Source organism: Aspergillus melleus, assembly GCF_016097325.1.
Source record: "Aspergillus melleus strain CBS 546.65 chromosome Unknown contig7, whole genome shotgun sequence".
Lineage (NCBI taxonomy): Eukaryota > Fungi > Ascomycota > Eurotiomycetes > Eurotiales > Aspergillaceae > Aspergillus > Aspergillus melleus.
In genome coordinates this window covers 2831169-2856357 of record NW_025763376.1, presented here as the reverse complement: position 1 = coordinate 2856357, position 25189 = coordinate 2831169, and the positions used below count along the sequence as shown (strand labels likewise).

Genomic DNA, 25189 nt, shown 5'->3' with positions numbered 1-25189 from the left:
GAAAGATGTCGCGAGGGGAACAAATCGCCGATTGGCCGCCTACTCCTGCCCGGTGACTTCATTTGAAACGGGCTTAACAATCCATTATTCAGATAAGACTAATTAACGGTTGCATTAGAGGGCAGGGATTCCGCCGGACTACGCCGGCGCTGGCACTTAGTCCCTGTCTGCTTACGACCCTGTTCCAAGTGGGCCAAATCTTACGGTGCAGAATGTCGATCTCTTGGCGGTCTTTCACTTTATTTTCCTCTTTCGATACGGATTTCAAGTCATTGAGGTCTGAGGGTGTAGGGTGTAACTGGTGCATTGACAAAACTCTACGGAACGTCTGATTGAACCCCACGACCGCTAATTATCCGACTACATCTATGCGACAGTACAGAAATGTCGTATTCTCACGCCGTAGTCTCCTGTCCATAAGCCGCATAGTTCGTGTTCTTGTATGCAAAGCCCTCGTCACCCTTCGGGACTTTCTCCGGCACCAACAGCGCCTCGTGATCGCGTAGAGCCTCGCGGCATTTATCGAAGACGTTAAACCTACACCCTGTAGTCAGCAGCCACTCGTCTTGCAATCAATCTAAATGCTGTTCAATCTCACCCGAAATCATGCGCTAGTCTCTCGGAAAAGGTCTGCGGCACATCTGTCATCCTTCAGTCAGCAACCGAGTGTGACAGCCAATGTAACGTGGAGATGAAATCGCAACATCGAACGCCGCAAGGGGGCCAGAACGTAGTAGATAAATAGATACGGTTACTTACCCTCTCCAGGAGGATCCGCGTACCGACGCAACTCCGTCTGGATCTCGCCCTCCTTACCCACCCTCACGCTAGACATCAATTGCGTGCGTGAGACACGGAGCCGGCGAACCTTTTCGAACAGAGCGATGCGCGTGGGGATCTCGTCGGCGGAATGCACTCCGTCGAAAAGATAGCCTAGGGCGCCGGCGTCTTCGATGGCTTGGTTGGCGCCTTGGCCGCTGAACGGGAGCATCTGGATGATTTAGTATACTGTTTGACTTTGGGTGTGAATGGGGCTGACGAACTGGGTGTGCGGCGTCCCCGATGAGCAGGATCTTGCCCCGGTTCCAGCGAGGGACGGGGGCGAAGATATCCAAAGGCCAGATTGTGACTTTGGGTGCCTTGCTGGGTAGTGTTAGCTGGGCTTAAGCCACGCATGAATCCATAAAGAGAGGGAGGGAGATAGATACCTAATAACGTGCACCAAACTGGGATGAAAATGTCCAAAGCGCTGCAACATCATGGACTTATAGTCTGCTTTGCATTAGCCATCTTGCGCGAACCATAGATAGAACAGATATATCCTGCACAACCATAGCTCTACTCTGGCAAAGAGATAGAAATAGAAAGAACATACCATCACCCTCACTCTCAAACCGATTATGAATCCCCACGAAATTCTGCATCTCCCCACTGCTCTCATCAGCTTTATTCAACCCCACCATTGACAGAAAGAAGACTTACTTCTGACAATCATACCAAACCATATGCTCCATAGTCTGCTCATTCCTCATATCCGCCAACACAGAAGGCCCATTTCCTTTAATCTTCACGAGCTCCTGGAAGTGTTCATCCGAAAGCAAATCCTCCGTCGGAATCTGGAACCGAAACGCACTGAACCCCGTCTTCGCAGGACTCTCGATCTCATCTTTCAGCACAACGCTCTTGAGCACAGAATGCAGCCCATCTGCCGCAATGATCAAGTCCGCCGTGGTCTCGGTGCCGTCTTCGAAGTAGAGGATTCCGCGCTCTGCGTCGGCTGAAATCACCTTTCGGCCGCGGTGGATGGGCACTCCTCCTTCTCTCGCACTTTCAGTAGTCTCTCCCTCGTTGGTCGGATCCGTAGCGATAGGAGCAGCAGCAGCAGAAACACCAGTACTACTTATATCAGTAGAGACAACCCTCAACAACTCCGCATGCAAATCCCTCCTCTGCATCGTATACAACGGAGCCCCGAACCGCTCTTCCGCATCATCGAGCTCGACGGCCTTAACACGCTCGAATTTCGGCCCATCACGCAGCTCAAACACGGACTTTGGTGTGCCGCGCGCGTTCTCGAGGGAGAAGTCTATGGTGCGCAGGACGCGGATCCCGTTTGGGGCGACGACGAGCGCGGCGCCGACTTCGGTAGAGAAGTGCGATTTTTCATAGATCTTTCTCTCTGGTTATCTTCTTGTGCAGATACGGTGGAGAGGGGGTGGTTTAGGGGAGAGGGAGAGGGAAGAATGGGAAGAGAATGGGTACCTCGACATGATGACCTGCTTTCCGGAGTGTTGCGGCGGCGGTAAGGCCGCCGATGCCTGCGCCGACGATCGCGATAGAGAGGGGCATTTTGTATATTGTATCGTGCTCGTGGGTTGTAGGAATTGCAAGAGGTAAGTAACCAAAGTACTACTGAGAGTAGGAAGGTCGATGACTTCGGCAGGCAGTCCAGGGGAATTGGCGCGTTCTTATACCCTGGCGATGCTTATTCTCTTAATTTTAATTAATTCGCCGACTAGTCTCATCTGTCTCATGTTGGTGGTCTGATTCTGATTCTGATTCTGATTCTAATTTACTTGTGGTGTTAGATGGAGAATGTACCATGGGGGTATTGTTTAGTTATTTCGTTCATGGTCTACTAATTGCTACTCCAGAGACCAGACTGACAAATGAGTTTATTGATGAAAATCACACATGTACATTGAGTTTAGTACAGGACTTCTTAGCTATCCAAGATCCCAACTACGGTTCTATCAACTCTAATCCAACCGGTCATGGAGAGCCTGTGCAATCGCCACTCCCACATAAGTAGTCTAGGAAAACATCGTTAGCATCACTCAACTAAAATAGTGTTAAGAGGGGATAGAACTCACATTCGGCGCCTGCATCATACTAAAATGACTCCCCGACACGGTATGAATCGCAATATCTGCCTTCGGAATCAACCCATCCCAGCCCTGCGCATCGAGCGATCCCCCTCTCTTAAGCAGCCACTCCACAATGTTCCGATCAGAGTCGAGATCAAGGGAAGTGACATCTAACTCCTTCGCCAATCCATCTTGTGCCCAAATAAGCGTTGTCGGGAAAGAGTGATCACCCGGCAACGGAGCAGGAGAGTACCGCTCCACCGCTTGGATCGTGCGCTCAAAGTTCTCAACCACGGCAGGACTCATAGCCCCCACGCCCGCGCGGACAATCAGGTCCAAGATCTCCCGCGGCATGGCATCAAAGACTAATCGACATGGAGAGTCGATTAAAAGAAGTCCTGCAACCTGCTCGCCCGATTCCAGCACCTGTCTCGCCGCTTCGAACGCATACATGCCGCCGGCCGACCACCCGCCGAGAAGATACGGCCCGCGAGGCTGCCGGGTTCGTATCACTCGGAGCATCTCCACCGTGACCGCCTCGATGGTGGTTAAGTGACTGTTGGCCGGGTTTAGCAACGGGCTGTTCAAAGCGCAGACGCGGGTGTTCGACATTGGCGGGATCTTGGCATACGCAGTGGCAAGCCCGCTCCCGTCCGGAAACAGGAAGAGGGTTCGTTCTGCGGAGGCTGCGTCGTGCAGAATGATCGAGGAGGGGAAGGAGAGGGATGAAGGGCTTCTCTTACCCGGTTTCTGCGCTGCCTTTGGTGGTGGTGTAGGCTGCGGAGGCATGCCGAACTGATCGCTCAGGGCATTGTGGATGTCTTTGGTCGAAGACAAGCCGCCGAAGAAGTCGGAGGGAACATGGACACCGAGCTTTTCATCGAGTGCGGCGGCGATTGATATGGCCATCATTGAATCCAAGCCGAGAACTGATAGATCCTCGGTGGCGATGACTTCTTGGACGTCGACGCCGATTTCCTCCGCGATGATGGTGTACACTTCCAGGAGATGGGCGTCGACCGAATGGCTCCCTGGCGTGTCCTTGTATTCGCTCAGAGGCGATGGAGTTGTAGGCCCTGGGCTGACCGATCCAGGAGTGGGAGCGGCGGTCGTTTGATCCCGCGTGACACTCTGCACGTAGTCCTGCAGCTCACCGAACGTAGGGAAATCAGTAAACAGTGAGCCCGGGAGCTGGATCTCGAGAGAGTCTTGAAGCTGCGACAGGATAGTCATTGAGAGGAGTGAGTCGACACCCAACTCATTGAACCTGCTATCCTCTGAAAGCTCGTCCGTCGAGATGCCGATCTGCGACGCAATCAATTCTTTCAGTTCCGGCGTTCTCGGCTCGATGACCTCTTCCCTAAAGCTGATGTTCTTGGAAGTGATGTAATCAACATTTCTGGTCGTCAATTCCACGCGCGGCGCCGTCGGCTTCGCATTCGTCACACCAGATGCTCCCGGCGATGAGAGAATCTTGTCAATCAACGCGCGAGGAATCCTCTGGAACTTGACATCCCCACAACAGGCAATCATTCGATTACCCTGGAAGACCGAAACGTCGCCCGAGTAAACGCTCTTCCCCTCTGGAATCATCCGGACATGCGCTCGGTACGGCAGCTCTGGACGAATCTCCTCCGCGATCTGGTACGTGTTGATACCGTGTGATATATAGGTGAATTCGCGGGGGTTGATCGTGCCAATAGCATTCATCACGAAGCCCGCGATCTGCGCAAGATTGTCTAGCCAGAGAGGAGAGCAGAAGAATGTCCCTGCATCGCGACCTTTGTACATCGACAATGAAACCACCGCCTCCAGCTTCTCGGAATCAACAATGACCTCTTGCATGCCGTGGTACTTTGTGTCGTAGTCGACGACGGTGGAAAACAACTTGTACACCATCTCGTGGGAGATCCGACTTGTGGTTCCCCTGACCACACCTCTTTCCAGATCGGACATTCGCTCCAGGATAAGATACGCGTGCTTGTTCCAGGTTCGTAGCCAGGCCTGCGCGTCGTCAAACTCAACGTGACAGGTCGCGTTGTTCTCCGCTTCCTCGGTCTGTGGGTGCCACATGCCCACTTGGATATCGACACGACCAGTCCCTAAGTCTGCCTGGGCTGTAATGCGTAAGGGCTTGGGCTGATTTGGTCGCTCGACTGGCATCGTCACCGGCTTCATCATGTGCAGGTCGACAACGTTCATGCCAGAGACCGGACCATTGAACTGGAACCTCTCGCGGAAGTAATTTGCCACGGTCAAGGCAATATCTGAGAACACGCCCTATAGTGAGCGAATGTCAGCTCTATTTCTGTTTAAAAAGTTGAGATCCTAGTACTAACCGATGGACACAGCGCAACACCATTCAAAATATGTCCCGCAATCAAAGCATGGAGCGCCGGCTCAGCAAGATCTGACTCAAACACAGCCGACACTCTGTTATCCTTGACTTCCGTCGTTGACAGAACGGTTTGTACAGTGGTAGTCAGTGGCTTTGATGGCTGCACCGCTGGGGCTATTTTGTCTGCATTCCGTAGCAATAGCCAGTTCCCCTTGTAATCGATCCAATACTTTTTCTCGTCGAATGCGTAAGCAGGAAGGTTCAAAAGTCTCGGCTTATTTGCAAAGCTATTGTGATATTCATTCCAATCAATTTCATGGCCTTTGTTACTCAGCGAAGCGAGCGTCTTGCAAGTGGTGGTGAAGTGGTCTTCCTGTCGTCGCAGTGTCGGAAGCAGACGCTCCGGAGATCCCAGCGCCGTCCCGATCAAGCCCAGGCATACTGGATGGGGGCCCAGTTCCAGGAACACCGTTTCAGGCTGAACAACTCCCGTCACTTGTCCGGCCTTCAGGGCGTCCAAGAACTTGACTGGCTCGCGAGCGTGACGGGAAAGATACGTTGGGTTGAAGCTGTCTGCGCTTGTAAGTTCTTCTCCCAATAAGCTTGAGAGAACAGGAATGCGAGGGTTAGAGAAAGTGATGTGCCGTGCCGCGGTTTCGTAAGCCGACAGGATTGGCTCGACTTGCGAGGAATGGAATGCGTATGGAATGTTCAGAATAGTGCACGTTACACCATTCGCTTTCAGGTGTTTCTCTGTGTCCTGAATCAAACTGCCGGGACCACTCAATACCACATCCCTGGGTCCATTGAAACACGAGACTTCTAGATCTTTCATATGTCCCTGCAAGACATCCACGACACGCTCCAGTGGCAAATTGACGGCCAGCATAGCATGTGTGTCCTTTGTACAGAGAGACTCTAGCAGAGTAGCGCGTGTACCAACCAGATACAACGTATCGTTGGCGGACAAAACATTCGCTGCATACAAGGCTGCGTATTCCCCAAGGCTATGGCCGATCACGGCCGTGGGCACAATATTCCACGACGACCATAGCTTGAAGAGAGCCATTTGAACTGCGGTATGGAAGAGGTGTGTTTGCACCGGTGAAAGATCCTTCGGGTTGTCGTTGCCATTCATGACATCGTTCAGGAAGGGGGCGAATCCCTGGTCTGTAGCGATGCGTTCAAAGCGGGCCAGCTCCGTTCGGAAAATTTCACTTTGCTCGAAAAATTGCTTCCCAGCGCCGTGGTAGAGCGCGCCTTGCCCAGTGAATGCGAACACAATATTTGACGACTTCGAGGACGATCCAAAGTCCTGTTTCTCAATCCTAGACCACAACTGCGTCTTGACCTCGTCAATAGTGGAGGCCACGATCGAAACCCGGAGCGGATGCTGCACTCTTCGCGCTGTTGTCGAATAGGCCAGGTCCAGCAGACTTGTCTGCGGGTTTGTATCGAGATACGCAGCCAGATTCCTCAGGTTTCCGATAAGTGACGAGGCCGATTTCGCCGTGATACTAATCATGTGCTCACGCTCGAGAGACTCTCTCGGAGCAGATGTTGGATAAACCCCCTCTTCGAGCAGTAAGCTAGAGTTAGTACCTGCAGCACCGAAATTATTGATCAAGATCTTTCGTTTGCGACCAACGCTAGCAGAGAACGAGACCAAGTCACTGGCGATTTTTACTCTCCGCTCATCCAATGCCGGGAATTTGCGATTCAGTCGTCCGCTTTTCACGCCGACGTGAGGAGGAATGGTCTCTTTCTGAAACAGCAGGAGTGCTTTTATCAAAGCTGAAATGCCGGACGCCGATTCACCATGTCCGATGTTCGCCTTGATCGAGCCGACATATAGCGGGCTATCCGCAGGCCGACGAGGGCTCTCCGGCGCCAGCACGTTCGTGACGGAAGTCATCTCCACCGAGTCACCTAGCTGCGTCCCTGTGCCGTGCAGTTCGACATAGTCCACATCAAACGGATGCACAGCCGCCTGACGCAGCACCTTGCGAAACAGACTCTCCTGAGCCCCGGCATGAGGCTGCGTGATTGATGCCGCGTAGGCAGAATAGTTTGCTCCGCCCGCCAGAATGACGCCCAGAATATTGTCGTTGTCTGCCTGGGCGGCATCCAGTCGCTTCAGGACCACGCTGGCGACGGTCTCGCCGCGACAATAGCCATCCGCATCGTCGTCAAAAGTCTTGCAGGGCCCGTTGTCAGAGGTGAAATGGCCTCGGGCAAGACCGGCATACATGTCGGGGCTGTTGAGAAGCATCATGCCGCCGACCACGGCCGTGTCGCATTCTTCGCTCCAGATCGAGGTGCAAGCGAGATTTAGTGCTGTTGCACTTGACGAACAGGCCGTGTCGACACTAAGACAAGGTCCTCCTAAAGGTAGGGTCAGAAAAGCCGGTATCCAACTTTAGCGAAAAACTCACCGAGTTGGTTTGCACGCGATACCCGCCCCTACAGCATCATTAGCAAGGACGTCGATTTGGTCTCGGTCAAGGAAAAATCAAGACTTACAGGACCAAAAGCCCTCACAACACCCGACACATAATATGTATCAATGTCCTGCACAACGTTAACATCCTTATAGTCATCTGTCGTCTGACCATAAAAGCTGCCGATCCGTTCCAGGCGCGTAGACGGCGTCCGACCTGGCACATAGCCCGCCATCTCCAGAGCCTCGTACGCAGTAACCAGGGCCAATCTCTGCTGCGGGTCTGTCTGCATGGCTTCTCTAGGAGACATATTGAAGAAGCGCGCATCGAACAGGCCAGGGTTCTTCATGAAGTTACCGTACACTGAAGCGCCTTTGTCTTGGGAAATATGTGTTGTCGGGTCGAACCGGTCGGATGGGATCTTCGTAGAGTGTTTGTCAGTACTGATATTTTTGCTACTTGGATCGGACTGGACTCACCACTTTATGACAGTCAATACCATCGGAGAGCAGCTTCCATAGCTCCTCCACACTATCTGCATCGGGGAATCTGCCTGCCATCCCAACGATTGCTATAGGAGTATTTGCCGTGTTTCTGCCATGGCCCTTTTGAGCTTGAATGCTGGTGTCTGCTAGGGTAACCTCCACTCCAGCCCCGGAACTAATAGCAGCGACCAACAATTTCTGGGAGTGAAGAGGTCCAAAGCATTGGGTCTCCCACTTGGTGCGACCGAGGGACAGTACGCTCGAGATTGCACCGTTGATGATGCTACTCCATTCAATCGGGTGAACGAGAACATCGCTCAGGACGGCGCTTAGTAGTCCTTGACGACTTTTCAGCGGTATGATTGACCCGGAACTTGTCGACAATATTGCGGGCTGGTCTTTGCTCCAGGTTTCGGTGTTGTATACCGTCTGAATTGAAGCGGAACTCTCAATCGGCTTCAGCACGTCCGCTTCGGTGTAGAGATGCGAAGCATGATACGGTGCGTATATCGCGACAGGGCGTCCGGATAAATTTGTAGTCGATATTTTCGCACTGGCCAAGAATTGTTTCAGCCTAGCCAACGTCGTCGGTGGTCCTTGAATCGTCGTAGTATTCTCGAACCTTGCCGAGACATAGGGTTGTTTCCTGCTAGGAAGCCCCTGTCCACCAGTCAGCTTTCATTGATTGATCTAGAAAAGCACACAACAACATACTAAAGCTTCCGAGGATAATTCCAGGAGCTGTTTGTTTATTATCTCGTTTTCCACCATCAAGGCCCACGCAGCTCCATCAGCATCATACTCCAGGTCATCTCGGACCGTGAAGACCAAGCTCCCCAAGTTCACTGTAAGTCGGACAGCCTCGACAGCCAGAGGGATGAGCTCGATTAGGTTTGTCGACAAACCGATTGCCGCGGCGGATATTTGTCCCACGCAAAGCCCAATGTAAACGGAGCTTTGGGCACTAGGATAGTCGACGTGGGGATGTGTCTCGTACCAGCTATGATCATAGTTAGCCACGCATGATCGGTGCTTACAACACAAACCACTGACGATATGAACTGTCCCAATTGCGTAATCACTAAAAGGGCGGGCGAAAGCACGCGAAGACTCGCCAATTTGGCATGCTGAGGATCCGTAAAATCATACAGCTCTGCAAATCTCCGAGCTTCCTGCCGCACATGGAATGGCAGCTGTTCGATGCCATCACGAAGCACAGTCCTTGACAATGTAAGGAATTTTGAAAGAAGGGTATCCTTGCGCTCGGACTCCAGCAGTTGTAAGAGAGCCGAGGTGACAGGCGTTGAGGTGTCTCCGAAGAAGAGAATGGTCCCAGAACGCTCCATTGTGTTAAACAGTGGTGTTCCCCGTGGGCAGAGTTTGGGAAAGATCAAGGTATGTGGTGTGCAGGATATACTAATGTAGTCCAATACACCTTATATGGCTTTGTTTGGGTTTGAGCCGTTCCACTATTTCATATCAGATCGAGCTATCGGGGTACAGACGGGGTGTACCCGATGGAGTAACCACCCATTCAACTAGTTGTTTTTTCCTGGTCACCTCCATTCTGATCCACACTAACGTGGATTCAGGGCAGCTGTACGAAGTACTCCGTAATCTTCTTCCGGGCGCAATCTCTTGCGCGCAGTCTGAGTCAGCCAATCCTTCGGGGCTTTTTCGCTTTAATTGCGCTTGTGGGGCACTAAAAGGGAGCGATAATACTCCCCGCCGTGCCAACGCCGCTCGAAGGATGCCTGTGCTTAGCGCTGACAAGATAAGCGGTTAGCTTGAGTTACAAGAAAGTCGCCGGACGAAACTAACCAAAGCCGACAGAGTATGCAGGAGAAGGCCTCTTGTGCAAAGTTGGTGCGCATGATAGAATTCTTCACCATGATTCCTTCGTAGAGATTTGAAACCAAAAATGCATAGCTATCTGCATGGGTCCGGGTTCCATTGGCTGCACAGGTTCCACGTTGCAGCAGCGTCGCACTCGGTTCCCGATAATTCTCCTTAAGGGTCCAGTTGGTTTGGGCGGGATAGAGTTGCATTATCCTTTCTGCAGATACGGAGATTGTGCCAACGTCACCGGCACTGTACCGGGTATTTGCTCCCAAATCTTAGCCAAAAAAAAAAGCGAAAAGTATCTATCACATTTGTATATATTAAAGTTCGTATATGCAATACGTAGTATAGTTTCCAAAAAATTTCAACCCAAAACCGCATTCAGCGCTTACAATGTCGTATCGGTGAAAAGGGTGGGATAAGATAAAACAATGCACGAGCCCAAATGCCCAGTGCCGCCATGATGTCGTTGTGACGGTGCGCGGAGTGAACGGGAGCGTCTAGGCAGAACCGTTCAAGCGGACTGTTCGCCAGAGGAAGCCTCTTTCTGATCACCGGACTCAGACTTGACCCTGCTGCGTTGGGCGATCTCCCTCATCCGGTCGTTCATTTCATCCAATTTGCGAGCAGATTCAGCCGCATATCGACAATGACGTCGAATTGCAGGGCCGAACTTGTAGAACACCCAAGGAAACGGGAGACACGCGACCGCCAAGAAGGCCGAGATGGAGGAGGCCCAGTGAATGCCCAGGTTATTATACATCGCAGTCGTGAAGAGGGGACTGGGAAACCAAGGGTCAGTGGGAAGAATTCTCTCACAGGTCACGAGTGGAACTTACAAGGCCGCGCCGAAAAGGGCACGGATGACTGCGTTTGCCGCAAGCGCCGAGGCGGCGTAGAAGGTATAGCCATCCACCAGATAATTCACTACGCTAAGGAATATGGCAACGTGTGAGAAGCCGAAAAATACCGTGCCGATCTGGCACACAATCCAATGGATGCTGCTGTAGTTGGTCCAAGCGAACCAAAACAGTCCAATCGGGAGGGTGACCGCCCCTACCATCGAGGGGATCAGACGTGCTTCGGGAGGAGGCCGACCATAAGCCGTGCGATCGGCGAGCTTCTTATATCGAACGTCGTCCAGCGTGGAATACGCACAGCCCAGGATCTGGCCAATCATCATGCCGACAAATGACAGTCCCGAGGTGCTTTGAGGCCACTGGCGGTTTTGCTCGAACACGATCGGAAATGCGGCAAATTCCATGTACATGGTGCCATAAATGATTGCCTATGAGGACATTAACTAACTGGGCTAACGTCCTTCTAACCAGTCAAGGGGATGACAAACCATATAGAGACTCAACAACAACACAATCGGCTCCAAAAACAGCAAGATCCACGGACGCACCATGGTCTTGGTGAAGACGGCAGAAGCGCTCTGCTGTGCATTCTCCAGTCGACTTCGATAAACCTTTCCGGTCAATTTGCTCAGTTTTGCCGCGCGTTTCTTCAGAAGAAGAGGAGAGTAGGTTTCCGGGATGAAGCAGATGCCGATCAGGAAAACGACTCCGTTGAAAATGGTTGTCAGTCCCTGCACCCATCTCCACCCTTTCGAGACGGCCAAAAAGTCGCAGGTAATAGGACCCAGACTCGGTCCCAAGAAGGGAGCCCCGATGAACGCAATTGTAGCCAATCCTCTATCGCGCGCGGTATACATATCCGAGACCACGCCTCCCGCGTTAGAAACCGCCGAGGCGCCAAACGCACCGGAGAAGAAACGGAACACCAGCAACGCACCAATGTTGGGACTCGCAATCGTGACGCCGGCAAAGATGGTAGTCAGACCATAAGTCAAGAAATATATGACCTGGCGACCGTACAACTCCGACAGCGGCGCCCAGACTGCCGGGCCAACGGCGAACGCAAGCACAAACAACGAAGTATCAGCAATGATCAAAGTATCGCTAACGCCAAACTCCTCCTGGATCTGGGGATTAGCCGCCGAGAGAGCGGATGAGGCAAAGGTGATGGACAGGAACGAGGCAGCTTGGAGCAGCGTGATCGTCCATTTCATCCATTCCTTCATCTGATGGGGATCACGAGGATCTTGAGGAAGCCATTCCACCAGGTATGGACTCTCGTGCGTGCCCTCGCCTTCCCATTGATGCTCCAGGACCGAGTCAGTGATGGTTGTCTGCGACAGAACCAGACGATAGAGGGGGATGTGTTCGCGTTGTCGTTTGGATGTATCGGACATTTTGCAGTGAAATGATTTTGAGATCTAGAGAGGTAGGAACAATGATCAGAAAATTGATAACCCCAATAAATGGATAGACTGATAGAAAGGGATTCAATTATCTCGCACCGATGAGCAGACTTAGTGAAGGATCATCAACCTGTCAGGGACCTCAAATCGGAGGTCCAAAATCAGGCACGGAATTCTTGACGAAGATTGGTGGAAGAAAATGCGGAGTCCTCAATTGCAAAGACAGTGAACAGGGAGAGTCAAGAATAGTAAGGAAGTGAAAAAAAAAAAAAAAAAAATGAAGGAAAGCGTAGAGTAGGCAGCTCAAACACCAAGAAAATCAAGAGTTTTGGCCAACCGCCGAGAAGGAAGTAGTAAATACGTCCGGAGAGTAAAAGACAGGGGGATTGCATGGTCGGTGATTTCTAATGCTGACCAATTCCCCCCCTGGTCCTTAGAAATCAGCGCTGCCAGCGAAAATACCAGGGCAACCGAGGAATGGGGAAAGAGCGACCGGCGACGAGGGCAGAAGCGAGCAGAAAATGACACTTTTGGCGGCGTATTGTGGTATAAATGACGATGCCCTGTTTTTAAGGCTATGCCAAGCTTCACGGGGAGGCGGGGCCGGGTGGATTCGGGCCAATCAGGTGACCCGGAGGACCCGCCGGCGGATCTGACCGGGAAACGATCGCCGGTGGAGCTGTCGAGCGTCGAGTACCTCCTGGATGCGGTTGCATTGCATAGGTATCACTATCACGCCATCACTGTGGACCAGCCAGTATTGCGCAGATAGTGGATTACCAGCAGTTGTCTTCGATTAGAGCGGATCTGGCCAAGATGGTCGACTCAATTCCATTTCATATATTGAGAATTCACGATAGGTATCAACGGAGACAATCGCCATGTACAAGAGCTAGAAGATACAGGATAATCCAGTAGAGCAACGCCAAACACACATAATTCATATCCAAGAGACAACGTGCAATTGACGAGTCTCAGTAAGAAGGCGGTTTAACTATCTGTCCACGAGACCCCGAACGAACCCTTCCGTTGTCGCCACCAGTCTTCGCAGGTCCTCCAGCACGTAATGAATCGGCCGTTTGTCGCTGGGCCCGATATTCAAGGGCGAGCTGCCGTGTACCCGTCCGATATAATCTGCCATAGACTCGTAGGAGGTCCGGATCTTACCGAGCGTGCGCGTGATGAGCACGGTCACCAAAAAAACCTGCTCGTCTTCGGGCACCTCAAAGTTCCCCACGCGGATCGTGTTCGTGCTAAGCCCACTCCCTCGTCGGCCTCGACTGGTGACTGTGCTCACGGACTCAAAAACCGCGCTTCGATCGCTGCCAGTGCTAAGCGAGTGTGGGGTGCTGATAGTTGGGCCGCCACTTGAGACCGACGGCGCAAGTGGCCCCCAGCGGTTGTGATGTAGAGGCCGTTGTAGAACCGATTGTTGGTCAGAGACCAACGCCTGCAAGCATCGCACGATGGTCCGTAAGCCCATCGCAAACATCAGCACGGCAACGCACTCCCGATCGTGTCGACAAGCTGGGCAGTTGACCAGTCGTTGCCAGAGGGCCTTGCTGTCCTGCGTCGCTTGCAGAATGGTCGGGACCGACGCCGCATAATGATTCCCCTCGATTTTCCTCAATTGGGAAAGGAAACGGGCATGATGGTCGACGCATGCGCAGGTCTCGATGGGATTGAAGCTTTGTGTTTCGGGTCGTGGCCGCGGAAATGCATCGTACAGTGGCCGGGATGTATCTTGTGCGACGCAATTCCTTAGCCCTACAAAAGGAATGTCACCCAGTTGCGTCATGCCGGGTCCTTGGGGGTCGGGATAAGGCCCTTCGTAATCCTACAAATCAAGTTCCACATCATACCCGGCGTTAGCCTTCGCGATCTAATATTGACACGTTCGCCCACTGCGAACCTCGTGGGGATGCTAGTATGGGGTGGACCTTACCAGAGAAAAGATCGAGGAGTCTGGATCGTACCCCCTTATCCCGGTTTCAGTCTCCAGCCTGTCAAAGATGTCGCTAGGCTGCTCCCAGGAAAAGTCGGAAGTTGAAATATTACTGAGAAAGCCGTCGTCCAGATCTGTTAAGAAGTTCTCCTCCACCAGGTCATTCCACTTTTCTACCCCGGGTGGCGAGCAGATCCCGTCCGCGAGAGAGATTTGTTGCTCCGATGGCATTGCCGTGACCGTCTCATTTGAGCGTGCTCCCACAGCGGCGGCAGTTTCTATGGTATTGGTGCGATTGCGATCGCTCTTCGACTTATCCAGACTCGAACTCTTCTTATTCTTGGACCCCTTAGGCCTACCTAGTCGATTAGGCTCACTGTATATGCAAGTCTGTCCAGATCGTCCACAGCCAGTGCAAGGCTCGCCCCCGGAGCATTTCATTTTCAACCCGTGGCATGCGTCACACGCAGATCGAACCTTCTTGTGAGGTGTCCCATCCATGACTGTTTAGGCAAGAGAATGATTGTTTGTGTCTGAGCAGTTGTATACGACAAAAATCTTTCCATTGGCCATGTAACCCGATGACCTGATGGGAAGAAGAACTGGGATGAATTGTCTTGAAGACCAAAAGCCAAAAACCAAAAATAAAATATGGAAGTACAAAACAGAAACTCGGCGATCTTCTGAGGCTCTGGCCCATGTCTAGAGGGAATTTTCATTCGCAGCCCTGATAAAGTACTACTTGCCTACCCTTGCGTGTCGTTGACCTGGGGGGAGGGGTGTTCCCTCTCGTCTGCGTATGCCGTCCATCTAGACAGATAGTGGGGGTGGGAGAGGGGAAGCAAGATGGCAAACGAGCGTTGACGAATGATTCCAGATGCAAGACAGAACTCCGGACGACCGGGATACGGACCACCCCTGCTCGGCTGCATTGTTGCAATCGGCGATGTGAAAGGCTCATCTAATCAGCATCGTGGCGGCCGAGTGGATCGACCGCTGTTTCAGCATGGAATCAACCTGGATGAGGTCGATCATCAGGTATTTATGCTGCAGATCATCGGACGGGAACATGTGCTGTCATAATGATGAGCCCGAATGTCTCTGACGGCGGATGTCAACGGCTCGTGTTGACATTGCGCGATGGCGAAGGATTGTCCGTTGCGGCGTTGAAGGATTCGGGAGGGCAGAAGTGGCAGCCTCGGCCTGCAGGCTTGCAGGCACGCAGGCATCCACCCAGGCATCCACCCATGCCTTCACCCGGGGTCTCTGATTGGCCACGGAAATGGAACGTCGTCGCTCCCGGCCGTCGGAGCCTGGGGCGCCTAATTGCCCAAACGGGCACAGCCCAGCAAAACAAAGCGGCTTTCTCTCGTTTCTCTCGCCGATAAACAAACAACAACGGACCCTGGCGTGGTTCAGTCAGCTTTCATCTCCGGGTCCTGCCGCTACGAACCACGAACTACTACACTACTTTACGCGAAGGAGTCTTGGGCGAGATAAGTCTCTCTTGGCCGCCACTTATTTTCTTGTCCTTCTGATTACCGGTGCTCAAAGATCGCCTCCCGCCTCGGCTGAATCGCCCATTCCATCTAGTCTCCTGGACGGTCTGGAACCACGCAGTGGGCGGGGAAAACTAGAAAGTGGAGATGTGAGAAAAGGGACTGTACGTACGACTTTCAGTCTTTCACAGAACGCAGTAACTAAGGTGGGTCTTAGTATCGTGAGCTAATATGCCTAGTGCGCTGTCCCCAACTCCTATCTAGGTACTCGGGTGGCTCCCATCGTCCCTGTCATTGGTTTGACCACTCGAAAAAGCTACGTGCTAATCGAGACTGGAAAAACATCCCGGAGCAACTATTCTTTCTACGTGCTAGTCGAAGGCACTGTGACGGGCCCAATAGTAGGATTCAGAGCATCCTTCATAAATACACAAGGTTTCACTTGCAGCAACCGTTGGGGACCGGGACGCGATCTACTAGTCGTTCTTCAAGAAATATACTTCCTGCAGGATTCCGTCCCCTCTTGATCGCGTCAGCTTAACACAGCCAGCCGTCGGCAGACTAACCATTTCGTGAATGTTTTAAATTGTTCAGGGTCCATCATTGCCACCCGCTATGCTTCCCGGCTCGATTTCTACTGGTTGGGTTCATATTATGCCAGATCATTATGCATTTAGTCTACCGTGCCATTGGCTGCTAGCATAATTCCATAGTGCCTGCTTGTACAGGTGAGACCGGCGGCAAAACGTCGGACATCGTCCGACGATGAGCAAACAAACAGATAAGGTAAAATCTTACAATCCAAATCGCACCTCATGACGTCTCTTGGGTTATTTTCTACTCACAAACTCTCCGGTGGAGGGGCTGCTCTGGCTCAGGATCAAGCTACTAGGATGTTCTATACTTATCTCTTCCCAGATCAGCAGAATCCCAGTGGATATGCACCGACGACGGAGCAAATCCGTCGATGCTGATCAGATAGGCTAAAAGCAGGAAGATTGCGCGATCTGCACACATCTAGTGCGTTCATTTGTCTTCCCATTCCTATGCTTTGGCAAAAGTCTCCGCATTGCAACGGAGCTATAAACCATTCCACGTCCGCCATTCACATGGGTGGCGCGAACGATCTGAATCGTTGGTGTCAGCGTGTGGACTATAACGGAGCCCGATATCATCTTGAGCACTGCGGCCCGTTTCCACATCGTTGATGAAAAGATCTACCGAGGATTAACCCCAAGCTTGAGAAAATCCATGCCAGAATCAGTACTTCTTAGCGACCTACATCGTCCTCCTTCCTCTTCACCTCACGTACAGATTTACCACTCTTCAGCCCTCTGGGGAGTTTCACAGACCCGATCCTCGCAGATCATAGGTTAACCAAAGCCGGTATCTGGACGCCAGACGAAGCACCTGCATGAAGCGCTGTCAGACCAGGACGCAGTTACCAGATCAGGCAGCTGAGATATCGACGAGAACGATTAGGTAAATCTTGTGTAAGCGGGCATTCCCGCTCCCCTATCACATAAACAGGACTTTCACCTGCTAGTTCTTCGTGGCGTTCTTCTGCATATCCGTGGCATGCAAGTCTCGCGCTTCAACCTCCCGAGTGGATTTGACTGGACTCGGGCGTCGGAGGGAATTCCAGTTCCTAGGGCCGTCCGAAAAGATGCAGAAGAGGCGATTCACTAAATGACGTGGCGTACAGCAGATCACGCCGCAAATCCTGTTATGCTGCTCAGCTAATGCTTGTCTGATTCATGTCGTCGCTTACTATTTCCGTCTTTGCTGGTCGACTGTAGGAATGTAAAGCCACCCGGCCTAAGCGAGCCTGCTGCCTGCTTTTTCTTGGTTTTTTTTTCTGGCTTCGCATGTGATAAGAATGCAAATAATTTCAGTAGCAATGGTTCAAATTCTTGACTAGGACTCGCTAGCTTGTATTATTTGGTTGTCCAATGGAAATCCGATCATAAGAACTATCTCTCGTATACGATGGAGCTACAATCTAGTGGTTGGGCTACTTATGCCGAGGCCTGGAGACCACTACGCCCAGCGGGGATTAGCCTCGCTAGCACCGTACTGTAGGGCTATATGCTCAAAGGTGGCCGAGTTACATAACCAAGCCCGGTTGGCACAATTGGTAAGCGCGTTCGGCTTTTAACCGAAAGGCTGTGGGTTCGAGCCCCACATCGGGCGTTTCTTTTTTTTTTCTGTCTTTTTGCTCTACTCACTATTCACCGTACAAAAGTTGCGAGATTGTCTTCAATGGTGTTTCGAATTACGGTCTACGATCGTTTTCTTTTTCAGATTCTAACCTGAATTGGTGGAATTGGCGCAGGTGAAGAAAAGGTCAGGCGAAATCTACGTGGCTACTTCGGGATGGCGAGATAATTGATTCACTGTTGATAAGTAGGTCCTCTAGGACACCATGATATACCTATTCTGAATTTCATATCAGTATCATCATTTATGGTGGTGATGACATGTGTAGTAAGGAAAGAGCCAAAGTTGTGAATTCCGCGCGCACCTTCCCCAGATGCATCAAGTCAACATCCACCGGCATCATCTTCAACCCTGCTCCGGGCAGAAGATTTGTTGGACTCTTTCCAAGCCCTGTTCTGTCACTCAACACTATGGATAAGCCTCTAGAGCACAAGATCTTGAAGAACCACCGTCTCGGCATCATTGTCATCGGCAGCGCTCTCAGCACAGGTCTGCTTGTGGGATCGTAAGCCAGCTCCTTCACCTTTGGCGATATGAGATTCTCAAACTTCCATAGCGGCTTTGGCCTCGCGAGAAGTGGCCCTGCCGGTATTCTTCTGAACTACAGCATCATCGGTTTCGTTGCTTTTCTGGTCCTATCAGCCTTGGGAGAGGTGAGCTCGTTCGCGCCGATGCCAAGTCAGTGGCTTCGCCTCCATCATGGTAGACTGTCTCTGATCTTTACATAGCTGGGGCCGGTGGCTACGCATCACGCTTTGTAGACCCTGCCCTTGGGTTCGCCACGGGGTATTGCAACGCCCTTAAATACCTCCTGTCGACTCCGAATCATCTCGTTGCGGCGTCACTAATCATGAAGGTAGCCTTCGCCTCACACTCATCACGTCTGATTTAGCTGACTTGTTGTTCCAACAGTTCTGGGTTGGAGATACAGTCAAATCGTCCGCCATCGTCACTGTCGCTTTGATAGTGGTCTTGATCATCAACTTGATCACTCTCAAGGCTTTTGGGGAGTTTCAATTCTGGCTCGCCTTGTTGAAGATGACTCTTTTGTGCGGCACGATTATCTTAATGCTAGTCGTCGCACTGGGTGGCGGACCTAAGTAAGCTCATTGTCTGTTCTGCCGTGATGAATTTATCTTACGGTATAGTCGCGATCGACTTGGCTTCAGGTATTGGAGAAACCCCGGCGCCTTTGCGGGTTTCGACACCTCGGGACCCAGGGGGAGGTTCTATCGTGCCTGGAGTACTATGGTTCATGCGTCAGTTGCTCTCCTGGCGCGTTTTGATCCTGACCAAATTTATTTGCTCACCATCGCAGTGCCTATGCCTTTGGTGGGACGGAACTAGTGGGAGTACCTATCACCGAGAGGAAGAATCCAAGAACTGCGATGGCCGGAGCAGTTCGCTTGACTTTCCTACGGATCTTCTCAATCTTCATTCTATCGATTTTCCTCCTGGGAATGGTCGTTCCATACGACACTCCTAAGCTGGCATTTGCGTCCAGCTCCCACACCACTGCCGCTGCGTCGCCTTTTGTCGCGGCGGTGGAGCTAGCAAATATCAAGGGTCTAGACCATGTGATAAACGGCTTGATGCTCATATTCATTACAGCTACTTCTACTACAGGTTTGTTGTCGGGGCTTTTTTCTCTATCTCTTTTTGAGCTACCTGCTAATCTAGGCTAGACTTCTTCCTGGCTACCCGTACGATCTATGGCATCGCGTTGGACGGGAAAGCACCGGCCATTCTGACCAGGACGAACAGTCGCGGGACCCCGGTTTTGACGGCCGTCATTCCCTTTCTATTCTCGTTGCTGGCATACATGAGTATGAGTTCCAACACGAAAACTGTTTTCAGATATTTGATGGAGATGGTCGTTGGTTTCAGTATGGCTTTGTATCTCCGTGTCAGTCCACTCTAACCCTTGTATAGGTGTTCTCACCTGGATCTCCATTTTAACGACACACATCGCCTTCTGTAAGGCTGTCAAGGTTCAAAATATTCCCTCCGACCGCTTCGCATACCGTGCGCCGTTCCGCGAATGGGGGTCGATGGTTGCCTTGGTTTTTCTATGTATCTTCAACCTGAGCAAGGGCAGCGAGCTATTCACCGGAAAGAAATTTAACTACCGGATCTTCATCGTTCAGTACATTGGTATCCCCTTCTACCTCGTGTGTATCTTCGGTTACAAGATCCACCAGGGTACTCGTCGCGTCCGATTGACGGAGGCGGATTTGAGCACCGGTGTTTGTCCCATTCCATTCGATGAAGAGAAGGCCCAGAAGAAGGAAGAAGATAGGATCAAGCTGGCTAATGCGACAGGGCTGAAGCGGGTTTATCGGCGGTTTTTGTCGTGGGTTTTCTAGTCTTAGTGCGGTGGGGCCTTGTTTCCTTCCATGGGGTCTAGAACATAGCTGGGATGAGTAATGATCTTCTAGGAGGCATGGGATTGTGTTTTGTTTCACTATCAATTTGTGTTGTTCCGTGGAGTCTTCGTAGTTCATGCTCGCGTGTTTGGTGGTGCCGTAGCCCATTCCCTCGGAAATATATAACCGCTCTTGGAGTAAACAGAAAACACAACACTGCATCTCTTTCTCGGCTAAGTTGAACATCAAAAGCAATCATGGCACCTTCTCGCTCTAATAGCGCTTTCATAAAACTAGAAAAAAACATATTCGAAGCAGATAACCCCTCCGTCCCAGCCATGCATCCCAGAGCAAGTATATTTGAACGATGTTTTAGCTTAGGATCATAAAGCTAAAATCTTCGGCCATTCTTCAACAAGGGCAAGATGGCCGAGCGGTCTAAGGCGCTAGGGTCAGGTGATCTGACCTCCCATATTCATACGAATATTCCTAGTCTCGAAAGGGGCGTGGGTTCGAATCCCACTCTTGTCATACCTTTTTTTCCAACATCTTTTTTGATGCCTTTTCTTTTTAATCTAGAGGAAAGAGAAGAGAACAACATACCAGCAAAATCGATGAACGCTATGAACAACAACTCTAAGAGGCTAGCGTCCACTGCCTCAGCCCCTTGGACTTTCGCTAACATTGTCTTAACTACTTCTCATGCCGTTCTCTTTCTCTCACCTCTCGGCAGAGCGACAATTCCGGCACCACATAAGGAGCAATACTAGCCAATTTCTCGCACGTTTCCACAAACTCTCGATCCGGATCCGAAATCGCAGATATGCCAGCCCCAGCCTGAAGCCACTGACGCTTCCCATCCTGAAACACACTGCGCAACGCGAGTGTCGCCTCAAAGAAATCCGCGCTCGGATCAATCATGACCACCGCCCCACAGTACAGTTCTCGCGGTACAGGCTCGAATTCCTGCATATCCTCCTCCTGAAAGACCCCCTGGCCTGCATCACCCGGCACAGCAACCGCCAGACCCGGCAGAGCGTCCCAGCCATCTTTATCCGGCGACAGACGCCCCGAAACATGCGAGCAGAGATGCTGGACGTTTCCGCGATCCACGACCGACAAGAAGTCGCTGACGACGATGGTCCTAGAGCAGCAAACCCGCGCGAGCCGTTTCATGGACCCCCTGATGGCGCTGACATGCTCCATCACCTCTTTGGGGTCGCTTAACAGCGCGCTCGGAGCGCCGTTGAAACCTGTCGTGTTGTCGCGCAACCGTGTCCCAGCTACTGCTTCCGTACAGACATCGCGACCTGTGATCGAGATGATCAACTCCGGGCTAAACCCAGTAGCTTGGATGCCCATGTGGCTAAAGGAGAAGGTTCGAGCCGGGGTATTCGAGCGACGACCCTGTTGCAACGTTGCTAGCATGTCAACCCGGCCCGGGAGATTTACGATGCGCGACGGGACGACTTTGGCGTAGTGCCCGTTTCGGATCTCCGATATTGCGGTCGACACGCGGGCCTTGTACTCGGACTCATTGACCCGGAGATCGATCACCATCTGGCTGTGGCAGGTAGGTGTCGTTGTTTGCACCTCATGTGAGTATGAGAGGTAGACCTTCAGAAATTTGCACAACGATCGAACTTCCTCCTCTACACAGCCGGAAACAGTAATCCCATCTCGCGAAACGGCTACCTGCGCACACGGCACCATGAGACTAAGCAGCGGCCATCGCCCAGGCACGTACCCTCGTCCAAAGACATGAGCCGAGTAATTGAACCCGACGTGACCAAAGATGTTGCCGTGAGAGGAGTATTCCGAGATAAAGTCCCGCGCAAGCACGGGTAGAGGTTCGTGAACAGGGATGACCTTCTCGCCTTCGCCCTGGAAATATCGAATCAATTGTTCGCCATCGGAGCTCACAATCAAGGATGCATAGCTGTCTAGCCCGATATACCATGTTTCCTCCCGTTCGTAGATATAGTGGTTTCTTCCTTTCTGGTGAGATAGGATCGCGACAACAGCATCTAATGGGTCTTCCGGGGCCAGGAAAGTGATTGGTTTGCTAGGTTCAATCATGTTGATGTCAAGTGGTGGGAGAGAACTGGCAGGGACAGGGGATACTCGAAGACGTTGTCGGTTTGAAAAGTCATGAAGGTCGTGGCATCTACTCCGTAGCAGGAGTACGAACGATGCAGATAAGCCTCGATGCTACTTGCACGGTAACGACCCATTATTTGCGCAAGATGACGTACGCATTCCTGCATGAGACACATCATCTGAACGTCTTTAAACTTGGGATCCAACGACCTCCCTTGCGTTTGTTATCTTCGAAGCGAGGAAACGCCTTACACAATCCCGGCTTCTAGGGTTGAGATGCTGCCTTCATTTACTATAGATAAGGTACTTGAACCAGAGAGAATCGTCATCTCCGATAAGAAAAAACACCATGACCAAGTCAGCGCCAATGTCTACACACGACGTCCAAACAACCCTTAACTTCATCGAAGAGCAACCTGACGGCTCGCATCTGACCCCAACCTACGTCGGTAAGCCCAGCTCGTACATCCGTCCAATAACAACTGTTCCGGTCGTCATCCACGACGTCAGAGGTCGCGAACAAGACTACACGCTTGACAATAACGGCTTCCAATTCCATCACCACGCAAGCCAGACGAAAGACCTCTCCGACCTCGACGACGACGCGATCAAGACACACTACTACCCCGAGATTGACAACCTCATCAAAGACGTGTAAGTTGCCCTCATCCATATTGCCAATTGTCAACTCAATCAACCACGAACCCTACCTAACCATTCTCTAGGACCGGCGCATCACGCACCTACGTCTTCGACCACACCATCCGCCGTGCAGCCCAAGACTTCCAAGGCTCCTCACCGCAAGCCCGCGGCCCCATCCAGCGCGTGCACATCGACCAGACCGACGCTGCAGCCAAGCAAAGAGTGGAGTACTATCTCGGGGACGAAGCTCGCTCGCTCCTGAAATGTCGGTATCAAATCATCAACGTCTGGCGGCCTTTGAAACCCGTCCTTCGGGACCCGCTCGCTGTAGCCGACGCTCGAACAGTCTCCGACGACGATCTCGTCCCGATTAAGATGATCTATCCAGACAAAGTCGGCGAGACGTGCTTGGTAAAACCGAATCCTCGCATACGGTGGTATTTCAGGGACAGACAGACGCCGGACATGGTGACGCTGTTCAAGTGTTTCGAGTCGAAGACAGATGGGCGAGCACGGCGGGTGCCGCATTCTGCGTTTGTGGTTCCGGGGACTGACGGGGAGGAGGCGAGAGAGAGTATTGAGGTTCGAGCTCTGGTTTTCTATTCAATGGACGAGGAATAGATCTATGGATAGGTCTAGCTACATACATCATCCCTCTAATCCAAGCCGTGACAGCGAACAAGCCGTTTAGTAACAGTGCCGTCTTCATGTATATCGCTTTTCTCTTCCAGACGATAACCGCCTCGTCGCGGTAGTACAACCGTCCAAAGATACCAGTAAATCACGCCCGTGAGGAGTCTAATTCTGTTAGCCGACAACGTCCAGAACCTGCTATAAGATAGGATAGAATAGAATAGGAAATGAAAACTCACACCCCAGCCCCCACCACTGCATAAGCAGCATAAAAAAACCTAACATCTCCTTTCCTCCCGGGGGGCGGAAAAAACGGCGCCGCCATCAGCGCAACGCAGACGATGATCCTTAACCAGATGGCCAAGCGCCATGCCTTGAACGGCGCTTTTCGAAACGGCTCGCGTTTCCGGATAAGCAGTAGTCCGACTGCGATGGCGAGCATGAAAATCTGCTGCGGATAGCCTTCCACGTCTAGGATGAAGTTGTTTGCGTCGCCTTGCGGCGGGAGTAAGATTACCAGGGCGGATGGGATGTAGTGAACGATTAGACCCCCCAGGGGGGTGTTGAATGGTCGGGAGGAGGAAAGGAGATGGGACCAGGGGAGGAAGCCCTGGCGGGCGATTTCTTGGTTCACGCGAGCCTAGCATTGAATTAGATCACTTGCAACACGGAGAGGAGGGAGAAAAAGGGGGAGATATGTATGCATTTCTATACCAGAGCAAAAGTCACAACCATCACATTTCCCGCCACCGAAAGAGCCACGGCTAATGGAAGAACCACCCGACCAACATGCGGACCAAAGAGTCGTTCGAAGAGCAAGCCGGCAATGAGCTCACCACTTTGCTTGATTTCATCGAGCGGAATCACGAGAAAATAAGAGATGTTGGCCAGGAAGTAAAGACCACTTGCCGTGATCAGCGCGGCCGGACAAACCGTCTTCAACGTCCGAATCGGGTCCTGGACTTCGCTGAGGACGTTGTTCACATTATTCAAGCCCGCGTAAGAGTAGAGGACCTTGAATAGGGAAGTAGAGATGAGACTCCAACTCCAGTTGGACCCTTCCCATAGCGCATCCCACGCGAACGGATTCTTTGGGCTGTCGTGGTGCGATCTACTCTCGAGGGGCTGTCGAAGGATCACCCACATCCCGGTGAGAGAGATTGCGGTGATTAAAAAGATCTTGACCCATCCGAGCATATTCTGAATGAAGATCCCGGTCTTGAGGAAACAGCCATGGATGATCGTGACCACGGTCAAGAGACCAGCAGCCAGTATCTTATACTGATACTCGGTGGGTTCGGTCGTGAACACGAAGAGCGTGTACTTGGCAAAGATGATACAATTACTGGCAGTAAAGCTCAACAACACTGCCTGGACCACTATCAAAGTGGACGCGAGAAACCTAGGGCGAGGATAGGCATATTCCAGACACACCTAGACCAGTCAACAGTTAACTAGCCAGCAAGGCTATCTGACCGGGAGACGTTACCTTCTCTCCCCCAGAGCGAGGCAGCATACATCCATATTCCATGAACACCACCATTC

General features: G+C 51.8%; 8 protein-coding genes and 2 non-coding genes across 10 annotated transcripts; 4 read left to right on the top strand and 6 right to left on the bottom strand.

Annotated features, from left to right (window-relative positions):
• Positions 1–395: 395 nt before the first annotated feature.
• Positions 396–2349, bottom strand: LDX57_011926 (uncharacterized protein; the record flags this gene model as incomplete). Its single annotated transcript, XM_046093666.1, has 8 exons — positions 396–537; positions 599–641; positions 760–991; positions 1044–1143; positions 1209–1272; positions 1376–1431; positions 1483–2171; positions 2263–2349. The coding sequence occupies 8 exons, from the start codon at positions 2347–2349 to the stop codon at positions 396–398; spliced, it is 1413 nt and encodes a 470-aa protein (XP_045949644.1).
• A 410-nt stretch (positions 2350–2759) lies between these two features.
• Positions 2760–9477, bottom strand: LDX57_011925 (type I polyketide synthase; the record flags this gene model as incomplete). Its single annotated transcript, XM_046093665.1, has 8 exons — positions 2760–2813; positions 2874–5147; positions 5207–7590; positions 7641–7668; positions 7729–8067; positions 8126–8791; positions 8846–9131; positions 9185–9477. 8 exons carry the CDS (start codon positions 9475–9477, stop codon positions 2760–2762), a joined length of 6324 nt encoding a protein of 2107 aa, XP_045949643.1.
• Positions 9478–10487: 1010 nt separating this feature from the next.
• On the bottom strand, positions 10488–12230 carry LDX57_011924 (MFS transporter; the record flags this gene model as incomplete). Its single annotated transcript, XM_046093664.1, has 3 exons — positions 10488–10755; positions 10813–11261; positions 11322–12230. The coding sequence occupies 3 exons, from the start codon at positions 12228–12230 to the stop codon at positions 10488–10490; spliced, it is 1626 nt and encodes a 541-aa protein (XP_045949642.1).
• A 1003-nt stretch (positions 12231–13233) lies between these two features.
• LDX57_011923 (Zn(II)2Cys6 transcription factor domain-containing protein) lies at positions 13234–14685 on the bottom strand (the record flags this gene model as incomplete). The annotated part of the gene is made up of 2 exons (XM_046093663.1): positions 13234–14076; positions 14185–14685. The coding sequence occupies 2 exons, from the start codon at positions 14683–14685 to the stop codon at positions 13234–13236; spliced, it is 1344 nt and encodes a 447-aa protein (XP_045949641.1).
• A 3117-nt stretch (positions 14686–17802) lies between these two features.
• Positions 17803–17876, top strand: LDX57_011922. Its single transcript has one exon. It is a non-coding gene; the product is annotated as a tRNA-Lys (tRNA).
• A 437-nt stretch (positions 17877–18313) lies between these two features.
• LDX57_011921 (uncharacterized protein) lies at positions 18314–20355 on the top strand (the record flags this gene model as incomplete). The annotated part of the gene is made up of 8 exons (XM_046093662.1): positions 18314–18408; positions 18460–18581; positions 18632–18759; positions 18816–19003; positions 19052–19162; positions 19222–19529; positions 19589–19729; positions 19836–20355. 8 exons carry the CDS (start codon positions 18314–18316, stop codon positions 20267–20269), a joined length of 1527 nt encoding a protein of 508 aa, XP_045949640.1. The 3' UTR covers positions 20270–20355.
• Positions 20356–20688: 333 nt separating this feature from the next.
• Positions 20689–20800, top strand: LDX57_011920. Its single transcript has one exon. It is a non-coding gene; the product is annotated as a tRNA-Leu (tRNA).
• A 162-nt stretch (positions 20801–20962) lies between these two features.
• Positions 20963–22348, bottom strand: LDX57_011919 (putative salicylate synthetase; the record flags this gene model as incomplete). The annotated part of the gene is made up of 1 exon (XM_046093661.1): positions 20963–22348. The coding sequence occupies one exon, from the start codon at positions 22346–22348 to the stop codon at positions 20963–20965; it is 1386 nt and encodes a 461-aa protein (XP_045949639.1).
• On the top strand, positions 21651–23809 carry LDX57_011918 (uncharacterized protein). Its single transcript, XM_046093660.1, has 2 exons — positions 21651–23023; positions 23095–23809. Exons 1-2 carry the CDS (start codon positions 22719–22721, stop codon positions 23630–23632), a joined length of 843 nt encoding a protein of 280 aa, XP_045949638.1. The 5' UTR covers positions 21651–22718; the 3' UTR covers positions 23633–23809.
• Positions 23668–25168, bottom strand: MUP3_2 (APC family permease; the record flags this gene model as incomplete). The annotated part of the gene is made up of 4 exons (XM_046093659.1): positions 23668–23809; positions 23884–24284; positions 24359–25078; positions 25163–25168. 4 exons carry the CDS (start codon positions 25166–25168, stop codon positions 23668–23670), a joined length of 1269 nt encoding a protein of 422 aa, XP_045949637.1.
• Between the last annotated feature and the right edge of the window lie 21 nt (positions 25169–25189).